Here is an 18,127-nt window from a genome sequence, read left to right as displayed (position 1 = left end):
CTTTTTATTATTGGAACAAATAATGACCGAGACTCCAGAAAATTTGGCTGGTATAAGGATACGGGGACAAAGTATAACAAACTTGAAATTTTCTGATGGCATTAATTTACTTGCAAGCTCTGACAAAATAATTGAGAGAGTTGTTAGATTGGATCAAACTGCAAGAGTACTGTATATGGAATGGAAATCTGTGCAGAGAAAAACAAGGTGGTGAAAACTGGGAAATGACACCAAATTTAAAGCTCCGATCAACAATGGAGGTATCGACCTAGAATATGTTCAGACTTTCAAATATTTATGCAGTATTATTACACAAGGGAAATAAAGAAATTAAAACAAGAATAGCAATCGCAACATCGACATTGAAGCTTACACTCGTTTGGACGAATAATGAAATCGCAGTTGTGATAAAGATCAGGCTTTTGAGAGCAATTATTATTCATACGGTTTTTTTTTTAATGTATACATTTTATTTATTTATTTATTTTTTATCTTTCCACTTTGGATTCATTTATATATTTTATGCAATGTTTTTAGATTTGAAACATGGTCATTGGTAATCCTGAAAAGAACACCAATACTTTTGAAATGAAATGTTGTAAAATTCTATGAATTCCAGACGCTGCTCATCAGAGGAATATTTAAATAAAGCATCAAATAGCTCAAACAGTTTGCATTAGTCAGGTTGTTAAACAGAAGATGGTTCAGCCATGTAACTTGCCACAGAGAAACTCTACCATTAGCTTATCCATGGAAGAGTACCAGGGAAAAGAGGAAGTGGTAGACCAAGAAAGACTTGGATGGGAAATGTGAATGAATGGACAGGGCAAAGTTCAATAAATGCCATTATCACAGAAAATAGATTGGATTGGTGTTCGAAAGTCAAGTCTTCTGTAATGCTCCTATGGCCTATTATGGCTATGGATGGATAAGATGAAAACACAGTTGAGGAATCTTGTGTATTCAGCTACACTACTTCACTTTTTTGCATTTTAATTCAAGTTGCTTCCTGCTTGATGTTTCATTGATTTTATTTTCTCTTCACAGAAGAAGCAAAAGTTGAGCTCTTGGAGCAAGTTCATGATGCAATGACTCAAGAGCAGGAAAAAGACTGGGAAGGAAAGAAAAAGTTTGGCTCTGGGGATGTGAAAATGGAAATGAAAAATCTGGCTGACAGTGTGGTGAGCTTTGTTGAACCCAAAGAGGAAGAGCCTGCTGTAATGGACAGGCAGGTGAAGACTGCAGAAGATGAGAATGTTGCACTCCAAATTGATGAAGGTGAAGGTCTCAAAGTGTCTTCTGTGTCTGAAGATGCAGAGGAAATGGACTTGGAAGATGTTGAAAATGAAGGTGTGGAGGGGGAGGGCAATGGAGACTCTGGTGTGGAGGGGGAGGGCTACGGAGATGGTGATGTGGAGGGCAAGGAGGAGCGTGACGGAGATGGTCTGGAGGGCAAGGAGGAGCGTGACGGAGATGGTCTGGAGGGCAAGGAGGAGCGTGACGGAGATGGTCTGGAGGGCAAGGAGGAGCGTGACGGAGATGGTCTGGAGGGCAAGGAGGAGCGTGACGGAGATTGTCTGGAGGGCAAGGAGGAGCGTGACGGAGATGGTCTGGAGGGCAAGGAGGAGCGTGACGGAGATGGTCTGGAGGGCAAGGAGGAGCGTGACGGAGATGGTCTGGAGGGCAAGGAGGAGCGTGACGGAGATGGTCTGGAGGGCAAGGAGGAGCGTGACGGAGATGGTCTGGAGGGCAAGGAGGAGCGTGACGGAGATGGTCTGGAGGGCAAGGAGGAGCGTGACGGAGATGGTGGTGACGAGGGCAAGGGAAGTGGTGGTGCAGATGAGGGGAATGCAAATGGAGGAGTGGAGAAAATGCAGGAGGAGGTGAAAATGCCTGGGTGGAAAGGAATTTGTTCGTGTGAGTCTGAAGGGCAAGCATAATGATTTTAAGTGACTTGTTTGCATTGAAGGAGCACTGTGATGTGAAGCTACAAACAAAGGAACAAGTGAACTTGGAGTTGCAACAACATGAAATGATGGAAGATCTTGATGCAGAAAACGACGAAGTGGGTAAGATTGTCAAAACCCCCAAAATGATTAATGTACAACACAATCTTGAGCAATGTTGATATAATTCAAGTCTTTGCAGAGAATGTTTATTGATTTTGAAGTGAAATTTTGCAGTGCAGTGTAACTGCTCTCCTAATGATGCATTATGCCAAGGTGGAAAAAAAAGACGTTAAAAAAAACAAATCACCAATATGCTACAATCCACCTTTTCACAAGCATTTTGGATGCAAGTCAGTTTTATTGGCAGGGTTCTTCCTGCTTTATTAATTTGGTCATCTGTTGGTGCAATGACACATGGTAGTTTGAGGAAAAATGATAAATACAAATGAGCGAAATCTCTTCTTTATTTGGTTGAGTTGTTATCTGATGGTACAAAAGCCGTTGATCTTATTTTGTGTATAACTAGCAGAGTACCCACACTCTCTGGTTTGGTTGAGTTTGTGCATTACTTGCTGATGTAAGTGTAGTCTGTTTTGCAAGAAGAGTGTAGATGTTTACATGGTGTGCCTCAAACTTTTTAGATTAGAAGGTCTAAAGGGTATGTTAAAATAATTGGTGTCTCAAGGGTCAAAAGGGTGTAACATCAAGTATGTAAAAACGGTTTTTAAAGGTCCAAGCTAGCATGTCTCTAGGGTCTCGTGGGGTGGGGTCTCAAGGTCTTGGGGATCTTCAGGGTTCTACAGGTGTAGAGCAATCTAAGGTCTAAACTGTAAAGGATGTCTCATGGTGTCGAAAGAAACTTCAAAGTTTCCAATGGTACGCAATAGATTGTCAAGGTGCAAATGATGTTCAAACAGTAGGTAATTGTTATTAAGGCTTTGGAATTAAGGCTTCATGGCACGGTTTCATGGATGAACTATTTTTCGTTTTTCGCTCACCTGGAATGCTGTTCCAGGGAGTTCATGGGATGTAATGGTGCATCAGTCCATAAGGCCATTTGTAAACTTTCAACTTCTTCAAAACTACTAATGGGATTGTGACCAAACTTGGCTAAAATGATATTTGGTATGTTGCAACTCGAGTTTTCACAGCATTAAAAAAAAAAATTGGGGTCTAAGTGGGTCCAGGTTTGACCACCCACCCCCCCCCCCCAACCACAAAACAAAATAGGTATTTGCTTTTTCCTCAAATTAAACTTTACTACAACCCTCTTCCCCATGATGTACCAAAGTTTGTGACATTTAAAAAAAAATAGGCTCCCCCCTCCACCAAAGTAGGTATTTATTTTCTTCCCTGTTACATATTTGTGGTTCCTTGGTTATCTTATCTAGCCACTCGCAGGTGAGCGCCCAGTGCAATTGCCACTAGTTTAAACTCTACTGTAATGTTGCTCTGGGCAGCTTATGGGATGGTCTGTCTGTCTACACTTGTAACTTCTTTTAAAGTACACACGTGATTTCAATGAAACTTGGCCACAACCTTCATCACCCATGACGTACCAAAGTTTGTTCATGATGTTAAAAATAAAAAATTGGGCCAATAACATTGGTTCATTGGTAAATTTTGCAGATTCCATGCCGTGTTGACTGTCAGTATCATCGTTCTAACAGGTGAGTGCCCAAGTATATTGCCCCGATTTTTAGCTTACCTGGAACGTAGTTCCGGGTTGCTTGTGGAATGGCGCGTTGTCCGTTTCTGTCCACAAATACTTGCAACTTCTCTGAAACTACACACACGATTTTGATGAAACTTGACTACAAGTTTCATCACCCATGATGCACCAAAGCTTGTTCACGGCATTAATTTATAATTTTTTTTTTTTTAAATACCATGGTTATTTACCTTCTCCATTTCATATTTTGAGTCATCCATGCCTACCAGTGGTTCCCTCGTTATCATATCCATCCCTGACAAGGTAAGCACCCAGGGTATTGCCCCTATATATTTTTTATAGTGATGCTTGTGTGGATTGGCTTTGCCACATGTCATTGTGGAGAATTTTGTCAGATTTGTTGTGTTGGCATGATTTGCACTCAATCATACAAACATTTCTTTGGTACAAATTTATTTTTAATATTGGTGATTTATTCATTTGTAATGCAAAAAGGTCCTTGAGTGGTCTTCAGGTCCAAGCTGTCTAATCTGTTTGAAGGGTCTAAGGGGTGTAAATGTATAATGGTTTGACGCACCAAAAGGGTGAAGGGAACTTGAGGTGTCTAAAGTTGTTGAATTGATCTTGAAGGTAAAAGGGGCTTTAAGAGTTTTGCTGGTCTTTCGAGTCCTCGGTCTTCATGTTTTGCATCCTCAGGGTATTTTCATTCTTTTGCATTTAAACTTTGAAGGGTTTTCAACGGTCAAATGGGTCTTGGCACTCTAAATGGTTGAAAGGTACATTCCAGTGTTTTGTAAAGGCCCTGTCACACCTTGACTATTTAGCCAACGTATGCTTGACGTGTGCAAAATTGGGCTAAAACGCCGGCACACGTCGAATACGTTATCGGTAAGTTTGTATACGTTAAGAGCACGCTGGCATACGTCGTAGTATGCTGGCAAACGTTGTAGTTCGCCGAGCTGTTAGACAAATTTCCCGACGTATGCCAGCGTATGACTCGCACGTTCCGCATAATGCTGGCCATAAGTTGTAGGCACGTTACGCGATCGTTGACACGTCAACACATGTTACTTGTAAGTTACTCATAAGTCGAAACGCGTCGGTAATGTTTAGCGTACCCGAAACTTATTTCTAACCTTTGAGTAACGTGTTGTAGGCATGTTACGCGATCATTGACACGAGTCGACATGCATTACTTGTAAGGTACTCATAAGTCAACTCGTCAAGGTAATGGTTAGCGACGGTGTTCCAGACTCCCTGGATTTTTTTTTTTGGTTTTTTTTTCTTCGGTATGATGGTCATGCTGATGCTTTGATTTCTAGTGCGGTTATAATATAATTAAAAGGCTGCCGCTCAACGATTTAAATCATAATTGTCATTCCGAAGAAAAAAAAAAATAAACCGGAGTCGAACACTGACGCTCACCATTACCTTGACGCGTTTCGACTTATGAGTAACTTACAAGTAACGTGTCAACGATTGCGTAGTGTGCCTACAACTTATGCCAGCGTATGCGGAATGTGTTGTACGTCAATTTTCAACATGCTGAAAATTTCTCGACGTACTCGGCATACAATGACGTATGCCAGCATACTACGATGTATGCCAGCATGCTCTTAACGTATACAAAACTTACCCATAACTTATTCGACGTGTGCCAGCTTGGTTCGGAAAATTTTTCATAAGTCGGCATACACTGTCTAAAACGTCAAGGTGTGACAGCGGCTTCACACTTCGATGTCTGCGGTTATGATTTGAATCGTCGAACCGCAGCCTATTAATAGCCTATGCCATGTGATCGTCGGCAATACGCTGCCGCGCTATGAATAAGTTAGACTATTGTTGGGCATAGGTTGTGAACGCTGACAACACACTCAGCATTCGTTGGTATAAGTTATCTTTGTGATTAAAACGTTCTGTGTACGTGACTAATACATTATGCATACGTCCAACACGTTATTATATGCCCAAAAATTAAAAAAAAACATCAATAGTTCAGCGTATGCCAGCGCTTTACATACATCTTGATACGTTGCCATACGCTGGCTAAAACGTCAAGGTGTGACGGCGGCTTAATTAAGGTGTATGTGTGTGAAGTCAGGGTGCAATTTGCGTTCAAACAGAACATAAATGTGTAGTTGCACGGCTTCACCACTTCATGGACTGCTTGACCATGCTTGTCTTTATGTTGTACTATGCATACATACGTACCTACATATTGTTGAGAATTTTAATTCCCAGGTATACCCTCCACCTGTGAAACTGGAAACTTCACCCTGAGCTTCTTGAGGGTCTGACCACACATTTGTCTTCACCAGATGCATCAATCTTTCATTCCCATTTGTTGGGAGGGGATTATGAAATACTGCGCACTCATTATAAGCAAGTTTCTGGAGATGTTTGTCCCTTTTAAAAAAAAAAAAAATTATTCTCCATTAGTATCAAAGGTTCATGGAGGAGTGAACACAATTGCATGCAGACAAATACTGGACTTTATATCAGACACAGCCAGAGTGACATTTCCCAGAGCAGTCTGGGTACCAGCGATGACTTGAATTTTTTTTTTTTTTTAATGGCTTCTGTTTTCTCTCCACACTCATTGGGGCACTTGGAATTTCCTCCCCCAGGATGCCACTGATGTGGTTTGTCCATGCTGTTTCATGTAAATGCTAAATGTTGAGCGGAAAATCGGCACATACAATTTGTAGTCTGACATGACGGTCAAAGCAGAATTGCGAATGTCTGAGTTGGAGCAGATGCAAATACAGATGCAGAAGCTATTACCATTTTCCACCATGTTTGGTAAATTGTGGTCCAGAAATTTTTGCCCATTCTGTATCATTTTTTGCCATTGAAATGACTGAGTTCCAAATATTTTTATTCTTTTATTTTTCAAGACTCATGGAAGAGAACACAGATGAGATGCAACAGAGCAAAAGGAACAGTAGAAAGTGGGAGGGAAAGATACCAACAGAAGGGCTGAAAGATTTTAAAAAATAAAAAAAAAGACGGACAAATGAGGGTGAGGGGCCAATACATGGGGTGGACAAGATGGACACAGAAGCAAACTCTCAGGAGGGAAAAACTAAATTAGGAAGGGGTGGAGTTGGGTTTGGTTAATGAGGGTAGAAAAGATCTTGGTTTTTGATTGTGGATTTACATCTGCTGTCTGACCTGACTTCAATGACATCTTGGATGCTGCTATCCTGTCTGTACCTGTTTGTGGAGATATTCATGTCTGCTGCCTGTGAGCCAGAGGTCAACAGACATCTGGGTCTGGCATGGGGGGGGGTCATGGATTCACTGAAACTTTGGGTGTGGCGCTGTCGGTACCTGTGCAGGAGGGCGAAAGTCAGTCTTCAGTTGCTTGGTGCTTCCAGTCTTGCTCTATGGATGTGAGACTTGGATTCTAACCAGGGATCTGAGATGGAGACTTGATTCCTTTGGTACCAGGTCTCTTTAGAGAATCCTTGGCTATCGCTGGTTGGATTTTGTATCCAACGAGTGGTTGCGAAGAGACTCAAATGAGATTTGTTACCTGCATAGTCGGTGAGTGTCAGCTGTGGCTGAATGAACATGTGGCTCGTTTTCCTGACTCTGACCCTGCTCACCAGATTCTCAGCGAGGGAACCTCATGAGTGGAGGATGTCAATTGGCCGACCACGTGCCTTGTGGTTGTAGCAGATTGATCAGCATCTCGGAGATGGGGATGGAGCATGCATCTGCCTGGGGGATGGCCAGACTGAGGCCCCTGGAGTAGTGGTGGAAAGGACGCAGTGACTTGCTGCTCTGGTGCATGCTCCCATCCCTGACCTGACCTGATCTGAGATTTACTGTATTGACCTGGAAGCAAGAATGAGATTGAAGAGAATGTGGAAGTGGATTCCACAGGCAGGGTAAAAGAGGAACAAATGAGTGGAGGTGACCAATGTTAGTTGCTGAAGCTTGAGTTGCTAATATTGTCAGCCTTTCTTGTGGAATGTGTTCTTTTTTAATTTAAAAATTTTTTGCATGGTAGTTGAGATTAAATGGTGAGGATTGTATTCCTTGCAATCTTGCAACAATTTGAGGATGAAACTTGCAACTCTATGGTTAATTTGCAAATTGCTGAGGTAGTTGGAATCATCCTGATGGAACCTCCTTGCAGAGGAATTCTATTTTTCCTGTGGTTCTTGGAAGCACATCTTTGACTTCTGGCTGTTCGTATTGATTTGGTATTCTCGCAATGGTCCAAATCTGTTGGATAGGAATAAGACACCCAAATCAATTTGCAGGGGGGTGGGGGGGGGAGGCCTGCATGATGTTGTATTTCAACATCTAAGCACAGATTATTTGAGCCACATTCAATGGCAAGTTTTTGCAGCACAATATGCCAGATATCTATGGTGGTGGTGTAATATTGATTGGAGCATCTGCTCTGAGTCTGGGAGGTGTGGTTTGAAGCTCACCCCGGCCGAGTCGTAGCAAAGACTAAAAATGGTAGGTTCAGCATTTAAAGGTTTGTGGTATGAACAAAGCCCTAGGTTGGCAGACTTTGCACTTGTTTTGGACCTCATGGCCTCTTGCGTTGAAGTTCCTTGATTGTGATGGATTTAGGAAGAACACTGCATAATATCTGTTCAGAGGACTGTGAGTGATGCAGCCACAGTCGACAATTGCTTCTGTTTTTGTAAAGTTTGTGCAAACTGGATGCCTACCTGGGCAGATCAAAAATGAATGACAAGTCAGTTTCATGCATAACCCTGGACCTGTGAACATGATTTTGCCTCGAAGGGAAGACTTTCTTACCCATATTGATTGGCAAAAACCTCGTCACTTCTGATGAGAAATTCACCCTCGGGGTACACTATGAAAACGAATTATCCAAACACCTCTGTTAACCTTGCTGTGACAGTAGCCTAGCTTTTGATCAGACCATCTTTATCTCCGCCACCGAAGGTGAAGGAGGTTTTCACCCCCTTACTGTCTTTGTACAGGATATCTCAAAAAGTTGTGGATGGATCCAGATGAAATTGTGGACAGGTTGGGTGTGTGACAGACGAATTGATTAGATTTTGGTGAAGATCTGGCTATTGATCTGACTGCTAGAATTTTTTAAGCGATTCTTGACCATTAAGAGATAGGGCCACAAAACGATATATAACATGATGTATCAAACTTGTGGACAGATTCAGACCAAACTTGGTGGACATGTTGGGTGTGAATTTTTTTTTTTTCAAATTTTGGTGAAGATCTGGATCCAGATCTGATATTTTTAAGTGATTCTTCACCATTGACAGATGGGACCAAACCAATGTATTGCTGGATATCTCAAAAAGTTGTGGACGGATCCGTATGAAACATGGTAGATATGTTGGGTGTGGCAAGGACAAATTGATTCGATTCTGAAGATCTGGATACAAGTTTTGATTTTTAAAGAGATTCTTCACCATTGAGAGATAGGGCCAAAAACGACACATTGCATGATATTTGAAAAATGTATTGGGCCGGATATGTTCTCATAGATCAGGCATTGCATAGCGGAGGTGTGTGCTCCACAGAGTGCCCTTCTAGTTTGGAATTGTGAAGGGCCTGCACTTGTTTGTTGCAGGTGAACAAGAACTGATGAGCACTAACTAAATGCCTACAACCTTTCACAACAAATGATGAGCTTTGCTAATTGAAGTTGTTTCACTGCACCAGTGGAGCACATCCAGAGCATCCATTGAATGCTCGTTAAAATTGAAGCTCCTGCCGCATCCATTGGAGTTCTGTCCTTGAACCATCAGATTTTTGTTTCCATAATGGATGCTCTCAACAGGGTGTTGAAGTCTGCGGAGCAACCCTTCGTCAGAGCAAACTCTCAAATAAAATGCAGAATAAGCATCCATAATCGTACCCAGTTGGCCGTTGATGACCGATGCCGTTCAGAATTGTCGGCTTTTCTGCTGCATTTGTGGATCTCTGAGCTGATGGAAGAAGTTTGATTTTGTTGTTGAAATATAAATGTTGCTCATTAAAAGGTAATGTGAGGTGCGTGTTTGGCTGGCTATAAATGTGATGCGACTATTTCCTTTATTTTGGTGGTGTAAGCTGTTTTGGTTCTAACTATCTCTTTAACCTCGCACTTTTTGAAGTTGCCTGGATAGTTTTTTTTTCTGTTTTCGTTAACGATAATTTGTTAAAAAAAAAAAATTGTTACCCTCGCCAAAGGAGACTTTTTTTATTTGGGTTTGTTTGTTTGTCCGCACAGAACTTTTGTGTTTTCTCTGCAACCCCTTATTGGATTTAGATAAATTTTCACCATAGGTTTGACTCGAGTAGAATATATTTATGACGTCACAGGTCGTATGGTGTAGCAGTCATGTTGGAAAAAATGTAAAAAAACAACAACTAAACTTTGAACCTCTATCTCTGAAACTGCAGCAAGGAAAAAATTGAAACTTGGCACATGGCAAGTACTCATGGGAGTTTTAAAAATACTTTTATTTAATGACATTGGTACCTTTTATGATGTCATTGCACATGTTTAATGCTACATCTGATCAGTATGAAAATTTTTTGAGGGTCATCGAGGGATAAAATGGTCCACAGAAGAAAAAAAAATGAAGCTATTTTTTGTCATGTGATTTGGCAGCCATGTTTAAAAATAAATAAATCGCCTTCAAAAATCTTCTTAAGTGGCTGAACAGATCAAGGGAAAACATTACACGTAATCTATCCATGACGAACAAAAGGTTCACGTACGTCGTAGGTCACATGGTTTGGCTTCTATGTTGGATTGAAGAAAAATATTAAATATTTTCTCTGGAGCTGCTGAATCGATCGACGTGAAACTTCACAGTTATGATCTTGTGGTGATGTGGAATGAAATATTTTAAATTTCAACTTGTTCAGACACATGGTCTGACAGCCAGGATTATTAAAAAAGAAATTTTGATCTGGGTTCATTTATTTATTTATTTTACTCAGGCTCACTTGGCTGTGCCTGGATGGGTTTGAGGGTAGAGGAGCAGCAGCTAAAATGTGAATTTTATCCAACTTCCTCCTGATTACTTAATCTTTGCTTTTTGCTTGTTTGGGTTCCTTCTGATGACTCAATTGCAGGACTGTACCTATTTCATCCTCCATTTAATTTGAACTGAATTTATTTTAATTCCATTCTGAAGTCAATTGAATAGTAATAAGCATCATGGGTCGGTCAGGTGTCCAATCAAAGTGGGATGTCTTGGTACTCGGTCATCACTCCAGCAGTTATCAAGTGGCAGTTCTAATTCTCATTAATTATATAACATACCAGTCCACAAAAGTGCTGGTGAGGGTCTGTAATGTGATTGCTCTTTCTTTTGGTTTTTTTTTTTTAATTTTATTTTTAACAGCAACTGAAGTGGAATGACAAGTTTTACAATTATGTTGACTTGTGTATTGATAAAATGACTTTTTGTACTTTTAGATGAATTGCAGCCGAAGGAAGATGAACAGGTAGTACATCTGATGTGGTTGTCATGACTTCCTCAGTTGCTCAGCATTTATTTCCCAAGTTGTGGACTATTGTTGCTGATGGGTTAAACAATCACTTCAAAGTACTTGTGATGTGCTTGGTAGGATGATTATGGTGATGATGATGATGATGATGAAGATGAAGACATTTCAACATTCCATCTGGCTTGGGAAATGCTGGAACTCGCAAAAGTTATTTTCAAAAGGTAGACCACTGGCTGAAACCATTGGTAGTGATGAGGTGCTGGTTTGAACTCATTAAGTTATGTCATGTTCTGCACAATGCTCATGGAAGTTTCTGGGATGGCAGATTGAAAGCTTCATTAACTTTCTAATTCTTGGTTGTAAAAAAAAAAACAAACATTTTCCTTTTGATAGGCAAGCTGATGCGAAGGCCCAATGTAATGCTGCTTTTGCACACATGAAGCTTGGAGAGCTGGGCCTTGAATTGGGTATGTTTTTTGTTGTTGTTGTCGTGGGGGGGGGGGGGTGGGTTGAGTTGGGGTTCCTGCATTTGCTTCCCACTGTTGGATGTTTGACAAATCAACTTGCAATCTTTTTTTTGTTGTTTAGCTTGTTGCTGTTCTTTGATTTTTATTGAACGTAAAGTACAATTTTGTTTTTACTTTCTTTTTCAATGCCATAGACAACTCTAAGTTGGCCACAGAAGACTTCCAAGCAGCATTGGAGATCCTGCAGGTGGAAGGAGCAGATGCACGGAAACTTGCTGAGGCTCATTACCAGCTCGGTTCTGCACTTGACATGGCTGGTCAAGCGAAACTCGGCACTATGCATTTCCGAAAAGCATTGGCCATCATCAACAGCCACATTGGTATGTACTTGTGTGCTATATTTATGTGGGAATAATTTGTCGTATTTTTTTGATGTTTGTCATCTCGTGTTCGTGAAATGTTCTGATTCTCAATGAGATTCTTTATTTGGTTAAATTTCAATTCAGTCTCATGCTGTTGTATTGTTGTGGTTCTGAAAAACTGCATGCCTTTAAGGCAACGGCACCAAACGGTGATCCCCAGGCAGTTATTTCATTCGTCTTCGTGCAGTTAGACATCCCCTCATGTCTCGTGGGTTCACAGGATGAAGTGCATTGCGTGGGTCTTGTCGTTGGACCGAGTAACTATCTCTCATTCATATTCTGATTCCTACTCTAACCCTGTCCTTTTAGCCATGGTACAAAACAAGCACGCACACCATGATTCCTCCTGTGGTTTGGAATCGCAACCCCTCTTCACACAATCCCACCTGTGCATCACGTTCTATTATTTCATTCAAATCTGTGCGCCAATCCCCAACCGGCACTTCACCTCGCGCAACAAAACGCACCACTTCGACCACAAATGCCTCCCACACACAGGAAAACACGCCCCCCCCCAGTACCACTACATCGCTGCAATTCGCCACTTTAGAGTACTGCATGATTCGGGCTGCTCTCGGGACCGCGCGATGCTTGGCCAAGCAAGACATCAATAGCTCGACCGCATCTCGCCAGGGACGTCCCGGGTGTGCACGTGGAATTGATGACCCTCATCCAGTCGCAAGACAGGGGCAATGAGGGATTGCAAGAGGGGCGATCTGGGAGTTTGGTTCGGGGCCCAGGAGTGCATTTTGGCTCGGGAGAGGGGGCCTGTGATTGGCGGAGGAAGTCTGTTGCTTTTCGACATTGAATGAACGGTACGTTCAGGGCTGGCGTGCCGGCTCGGGAAGCATACCTTATGTTGTCGGGAGCTTCGACCCATGCCGAAGCGGATGGGCAACTGACAGTTTATGGTCCCAGAGCCTGGCAGGGTGTGGCTAGTGCTACTGTGGCTCAATAGAGCAGGATTCGGGTCACAGCGCTTTGGGTAATCACCACACCCTTTGCCCAGGGACTACAAAAGGGGAGTGTGGAGCTGTTGGCTCTTTGTTGCCTTCTCTTGGTGTGCAATTGCCAGTGCGTACTTCTTGAAAGCCTGATCCAGGGTGACTTCCGAGACTCCTGGCCGGGCTGTTGATGTTCCACCACCCCCGTGCAGCCAGACGGACCAGTGTGGAGTGCACATTGCAACGAGCCCCGGCACAGTGATTAAGCAGGAGATAACGTGCCCCACCTCGAGGTGGAAATGCTCAGGAAGAGCGTCCCACAGAGGTACACTCCAAAAAAACAGACCTTTACATGGCTAGGTTGGGGATCTTTTACCCCACATCTTTTCTCCTCTCTATCAACCTCTCTATCCCATCTTCTTTGGACCCATAAAGAGCATCATTGCTGACTCACAATCCCACTTTCCTCTGGCACAACACTGCACCACCCACATTTCACTACACCACACCTCCCCCTCCCACACCTTCGACACCACCAGTATTCCTCCCACCTACCTCTCCCTTAGTGTTGTGTGTTGTGTTGGTCTGCTCTGCTATGCCAAGTATTGAGAGGTCATTTATACTCATCTGCTGTGTGTGTATAATTTTTCGATATATTTTGCTTTCATCTCTTCTCTCATGCTGGTTCTCCGCTCTCTCCATACTCTGACCCCAGTTCCTCCAGGATTCTTCCAGTAATCAAGGTATACTGCCCACCTCCACTCGTTCATCAATCTCCTCCCCCCCCCACCCCTTATCCTTCCTTTGTGGAATTGCCTACTATCTACTGTCTATGGCTGTATGCCAAATTATTTGTGACTTGGGTGGGGAATTTTATTAAATGCATGGTTCATGTTTGAATATTTAGGATAAATGGAACAAATTGTTTGATATTTATGACTGAGGTAAGGGACTCAAATGAGTTTTCAGGGAAGACTTCATTCCCACTCGTCCCTCTGACTCCAAGTTGTTTGTGTACCACAGTCTCATGTTATCCTTAACTGTTCAAGAACAGTTTTTCTCACTTGAGGACGTAGTTTGAAGCAACCCTAGACTGATTCTCTGGCCTGGACGACATTCTACTCGTGTCCAAAAAAAACCTGTTTTGATGCATCCTCCTGCTCTGCGAGCATGTTCACCTTATCATTCGTCCTTTGACTGTCCGTCTACATGGAAGTCGGCCAATATCGCTGTAATACACAAACGTGGTGCAACAAAACAGGCCTATTAACTTTATACCAATTTGGCATCATGAATCCTTAATTTCAGTTGTCATCAAATTGATTTTTTTCTTCTGTCTGCTCTCAAATGATTAGTTGAGTTCAAATCGTGTCACTCCACTCTGGACATTGTACCAACAATGGATGGAAGCCCAAAATCTCAGTTGAGATCAGGACTATCTTTGACACTGGCAACCAAGTTGGTCTCCAAACTCTCACCCTATGGCATCAGTCTACACCCCTCCTGGCTTATGTCTGATTCTTGAAGTCCGTATGTGACTCTTGATGGGCATGTCTTCTTAGGTCTTCCCCCTGTTGAAGCTGAAGTGCCCACAATAATATCTTGGACCTAGTCCTGTCCTCATCTTCATGATTGAGATTTGTTTTCTGGAAAATCCTCAGGTTTTTGTTTTGATGTCTCCACCCTCTCAGTTGGATCCAGCAGCCCCTTCTCTATCTGCAGACATTAATATAATTGGGAACTGGTCTAACATTTGGGATACGCCTTTCAACACTGTCTCATTACCTCTGTCACCAAAAGTGGACAGAGGTTTTCCTCACCCTTGTCTTGTCTGTGAGCAGGATATCTTAAAGTTCTGGACAGATTAATATGAAACTTGGTGGACAGGTGAGGTGTATGACTCGGGCAAATTGATTCAAATCCAGATCTGAGGATTTTTTGAACTTTTAAAATGGATTTTTAATTCTTGACATGAGGCCAAAAAATGATCTGTGACGCATTTTGAAAGGTTATGAAACGGTGATGACAAAACTTTGGCGGATGATTTGGTGAGGTGGCAACATTTGATGCGATTTTGGTTCAGGTCCAGATCCAAATCTGGCTCATTGGTTGGATACAAAAGGTAAATTCTTCATCCTAATGGAGGGATGCGCTCTACCGAGTGCTGGTCTAGTTCTCACCGTTTTTGAAAAGATCTCCCACTTCCTTAAATATTTTGGGCTTCACTCATATTTCTGGAGAAAACTCCATATCCAAGTTGACTTCCAAAGTCATTCAATGATTCGGCTTCCTCTGTCAGTCTTTCCATGGAAAATCTGAACTTTTATCAACATCGAAGGCATTCATCTTCTGCAGCTTGAGGGAATACTGCTCCCCCTTTTTGGCTGGTTTCCTTGCTTCGTACTTCTTGATGTCATGCAAATCAAGACCCTCAAAATCGATGGAATTTCCCATGATGAATCTGAGTCTCTAGGCCTGTTGCCATTACCCAGCATTGTATCACTGAACTCTTGCATTGGTGACCTCTACTCCACTTTGGTTTACCACTGCCTTTGATCTTGCACCCTCTGCTCTTTGTGCTCTCTCTCCACCCCAGGGTTTCTCTCGGGTGCGTGGTCTATTAGGGACCCAGTTCTGGATAAAGGCAGCCTACCTCTTCCTTTCCTGGTTGTTTGCTCCCCTCACCTCTTCCTTTACTCTTTTTTTTTGTTGTTCTTTTGCTTCATCCTTGGCCCTTTATTTCCTCTTCTTGCTGTTTGAACTTTTATAAAGCTTGTTCATAAATTGTCCTCCCCTCCCCTTGATCTAATTCTCGCTCATGCCCATTCTTCCTGTATCTCTACTATACTTTTGTGTGTTTTCCATCATATTTTTCTGTCATGATGATCTGCTACATTATTTATGCAAAAAAAATCCATTTGTGCATTTTTCTACCCCATTTACTTACGAACCCAACTCTTACAGGCATTGATCTTCCATTCTCCCACCCCTTCCCCCTTTTCTCAATTCCTCCCGGGTTGCATCAATCTGTGGCCCAATCAGTATGGCCCTCACTTTATTCTTCATTGAGCCTCAATTTGGTAAATTAATTTTAAGATATCTGGAATTAACCTAAAATCAACTTGTGGCCTGTAGTATAGTGTTGTCTTGTATAATCATAAGTTATTGAATGGTCTGAGTGTTGTGCCATTTTGTTGTGCTTGTAGTCGTATTTAATATTTTGCATAAAGCTTTTGCCTTGGCTTGTGCTGCAGATATCTTTATAGCGAAAAGTTCATCATCGTACTAAAATACGCAATTTAGTGTCTGGTGTCTGGCTGTGATACGTTCAGTCGTTAACTATCCAATCTCAACCAAACTTGCCAGGACTAGGGGTCATTTGACAGAGGTTGTAATGACAACTTGCCTCCCTCCCAAAAGGGGATTTCTGTATTAAGGTGTCGATCAGCTTGGATGTTGGTGGTTTCACCAGAAATGGGTTATGGGAGACCTTGTACAAACCGTGATACCTGGAGACAGACTTGGTGTGATGTTTCATGTTGTACACCTACCACAAACAAAAATTATAACCACAAACTATTCCATAAATTCCAGCATATCATTACCTTCCTCAAGTCACTACGAATTAGCACTAAACTGAAATAAATTTGGAGCAAACTCTGTCCTTGAGGCATTCTATGCTTATTGTTTCCAACATGTGAACAGATCTGAGCTGTCTACTTACCCCGCCTCCATGTAAGGTGCTCAAATGAGTCTTCACGCATGAATGATTTATCCCATTTCTTGTGATTTAATTTTTAAATATTCATAAGTAGACTGTTCATGGATTGTTTTCAATTTGTATCTTGGAGCCTCGTATGTCCTTTTTTTTTTTTTTTTTTTTTTTTTTTTTTTTTTTTTTTTTCCTTCCAGCCATGACTTCACGTGTGATATGCAATATTGTTATGAATTTGGAAGCTTACTGCACAACAGCCAGGTCCTATAGATCAGTTATATCGGTAAGTACGTGTTTCTAGGTTGGGTCCCATCCTATGTTTAATGGGTGATTAAGTGTATGTGCGCTGCACAGTTATTTTATAGATCGGATTTTTAAATCACCAACGATAACACCCATCTTCGCTTTTACAACAACAACACTCTGCTCGTGAAATTCTTTGCACGCTCGCCGGCATGCGGGGGTCTGCGTGGGTGGAATTTCATATCACAGGCAGTCTGGATTTCGCACTGAATCTGGTCACGAAGCGTTTCGTTCTGGCTTGGTGCCAAATAAGGGTATGCGTCATTTTCCACCCAATGGGCGACGAGCAGACCAAAAGCTGGGGTGGTCCTTTGCAAGGAGGCGGAGCCATGACATGCCATCCACCCAATGGGGGCAGGTGACAGGGGAGCGGACCGTGCCCCAAAAGGACTATGAAGGAGAATTGAGAATTGTGTCCCGTCTGCTCGAGAACTCTTCTGTCTGGGTCTGCGGCGGCCTGCATCACGTTTATCCGAGGGTCTCGTCTGGCGCATTACAACAAGTGGTTGACAATCTCATCACGGGAGATCACCTCGTCTCGCCTCTGGATTCGGCTGCCCTGGTCCGTTCTTTGGCGACTGGTGCTCCGGGAAGGTGCGAACGCAGCCAAGTAGCCAGCACGTTCTCTTCCCTCAGCTCATCTCCCCTCCGAGCTGGAGGGGAAATATAGACCTCGAGGTCCATCTCTTTCTGGGTATTTGTGTGTGTGTCCGTGGACCCTGTCTCATAAGTAGAATTAAGTGCTTTTTGTTGTACATTATTTGCATTGCTTAGTCGGATAACTCTGCCCTTACGTGCTCCCCTCGTCCCCCGATTATTGTAAATAAATATCCCTTTTGTGGAATGCACCAGCTCATCCTTGTCATTTCTATAATTGGTTTGCCGCGCTGTGAATGGGAATTAGGAGGCCTCATTGTTGCCTAATCGTGCAATTGGCCAGCAGGGTTTTGGTACTCTCCGCTCGGGGTACGACTTGGATCCGGCTCTAACGGCCCACATCGCGCAGATCTTGCTGAGGGTGAATTTCCCTGGTAGTTTGACGTGTGTATTTTGGTATTAATTTGCAATTGACCCCACCCCACATTGTAGACCTATTGGCGATCTTCGGTCCGATAAGGGACCTGTGACCTTTCGGATTTATCTGAGAGGTACGACCTAAATTCCGGGTGTTCGGTGGAGCCGACTCTACTG

At 42.6% G+C, this 18,127-nt stretch overlaps 1 protein-coding gene across 1 annotated transcript in view; it reads left to right on the top strand.

Moving 5' to 3' along the window:
• Nucleotides 1–18,127, top strand: part of LOC147032866 (uncharacterized) — a 44,336-nt gene that overhangs the window by 11,628 nt on the left and 14,581 nt on the right. The window contains exons 5-10 of the mRNA XM_085870806.1: nt 1,048–1,883; nt 1,970–2,069; nt 11,054–11,082; nt 11,206–11,306; nt 11,479–11,552; nt 11,747–11,932. Of these exons, the coding sequence (XP_085726932.1) occupies nt 1,048–1,883; nt 1,970–2,069; nt 11,054–11,082; nt 11,206–11,306; nt 11,479–11,552; nt 11,747–11,932 (1,326 nt within the window). The remainder of the gene's footprint in view (nt 1–1,047; nt 1,884–1,969; nt 2,070–11,053; nt 11,083–11,205; nt 11,307–11,478; nt 11,553–11,746; nt 11,933–18,127) is intronic.

This window comes from Eptatretus burgeri, chromosome 2, assembly GCF_056783735.1.
Source record: "Eptatretus burgeri isolate ZD-2024b chromosome 2, Ebu_testis_v1, whole genome shotgun sequence".
In the NCBI taxonomy this organism is placed as follows: domain Eukaryota; kingdom Metazoa; phylum Chordata; class Myxini; order Myxiniformes; family Myxinidae; genus Eptatretus; species Eptatretus burgeri.
Note: the sequence above shows the minus strand (reverse complement) of the source record. Positions and strands in the feature narration are given on the sequence as shown.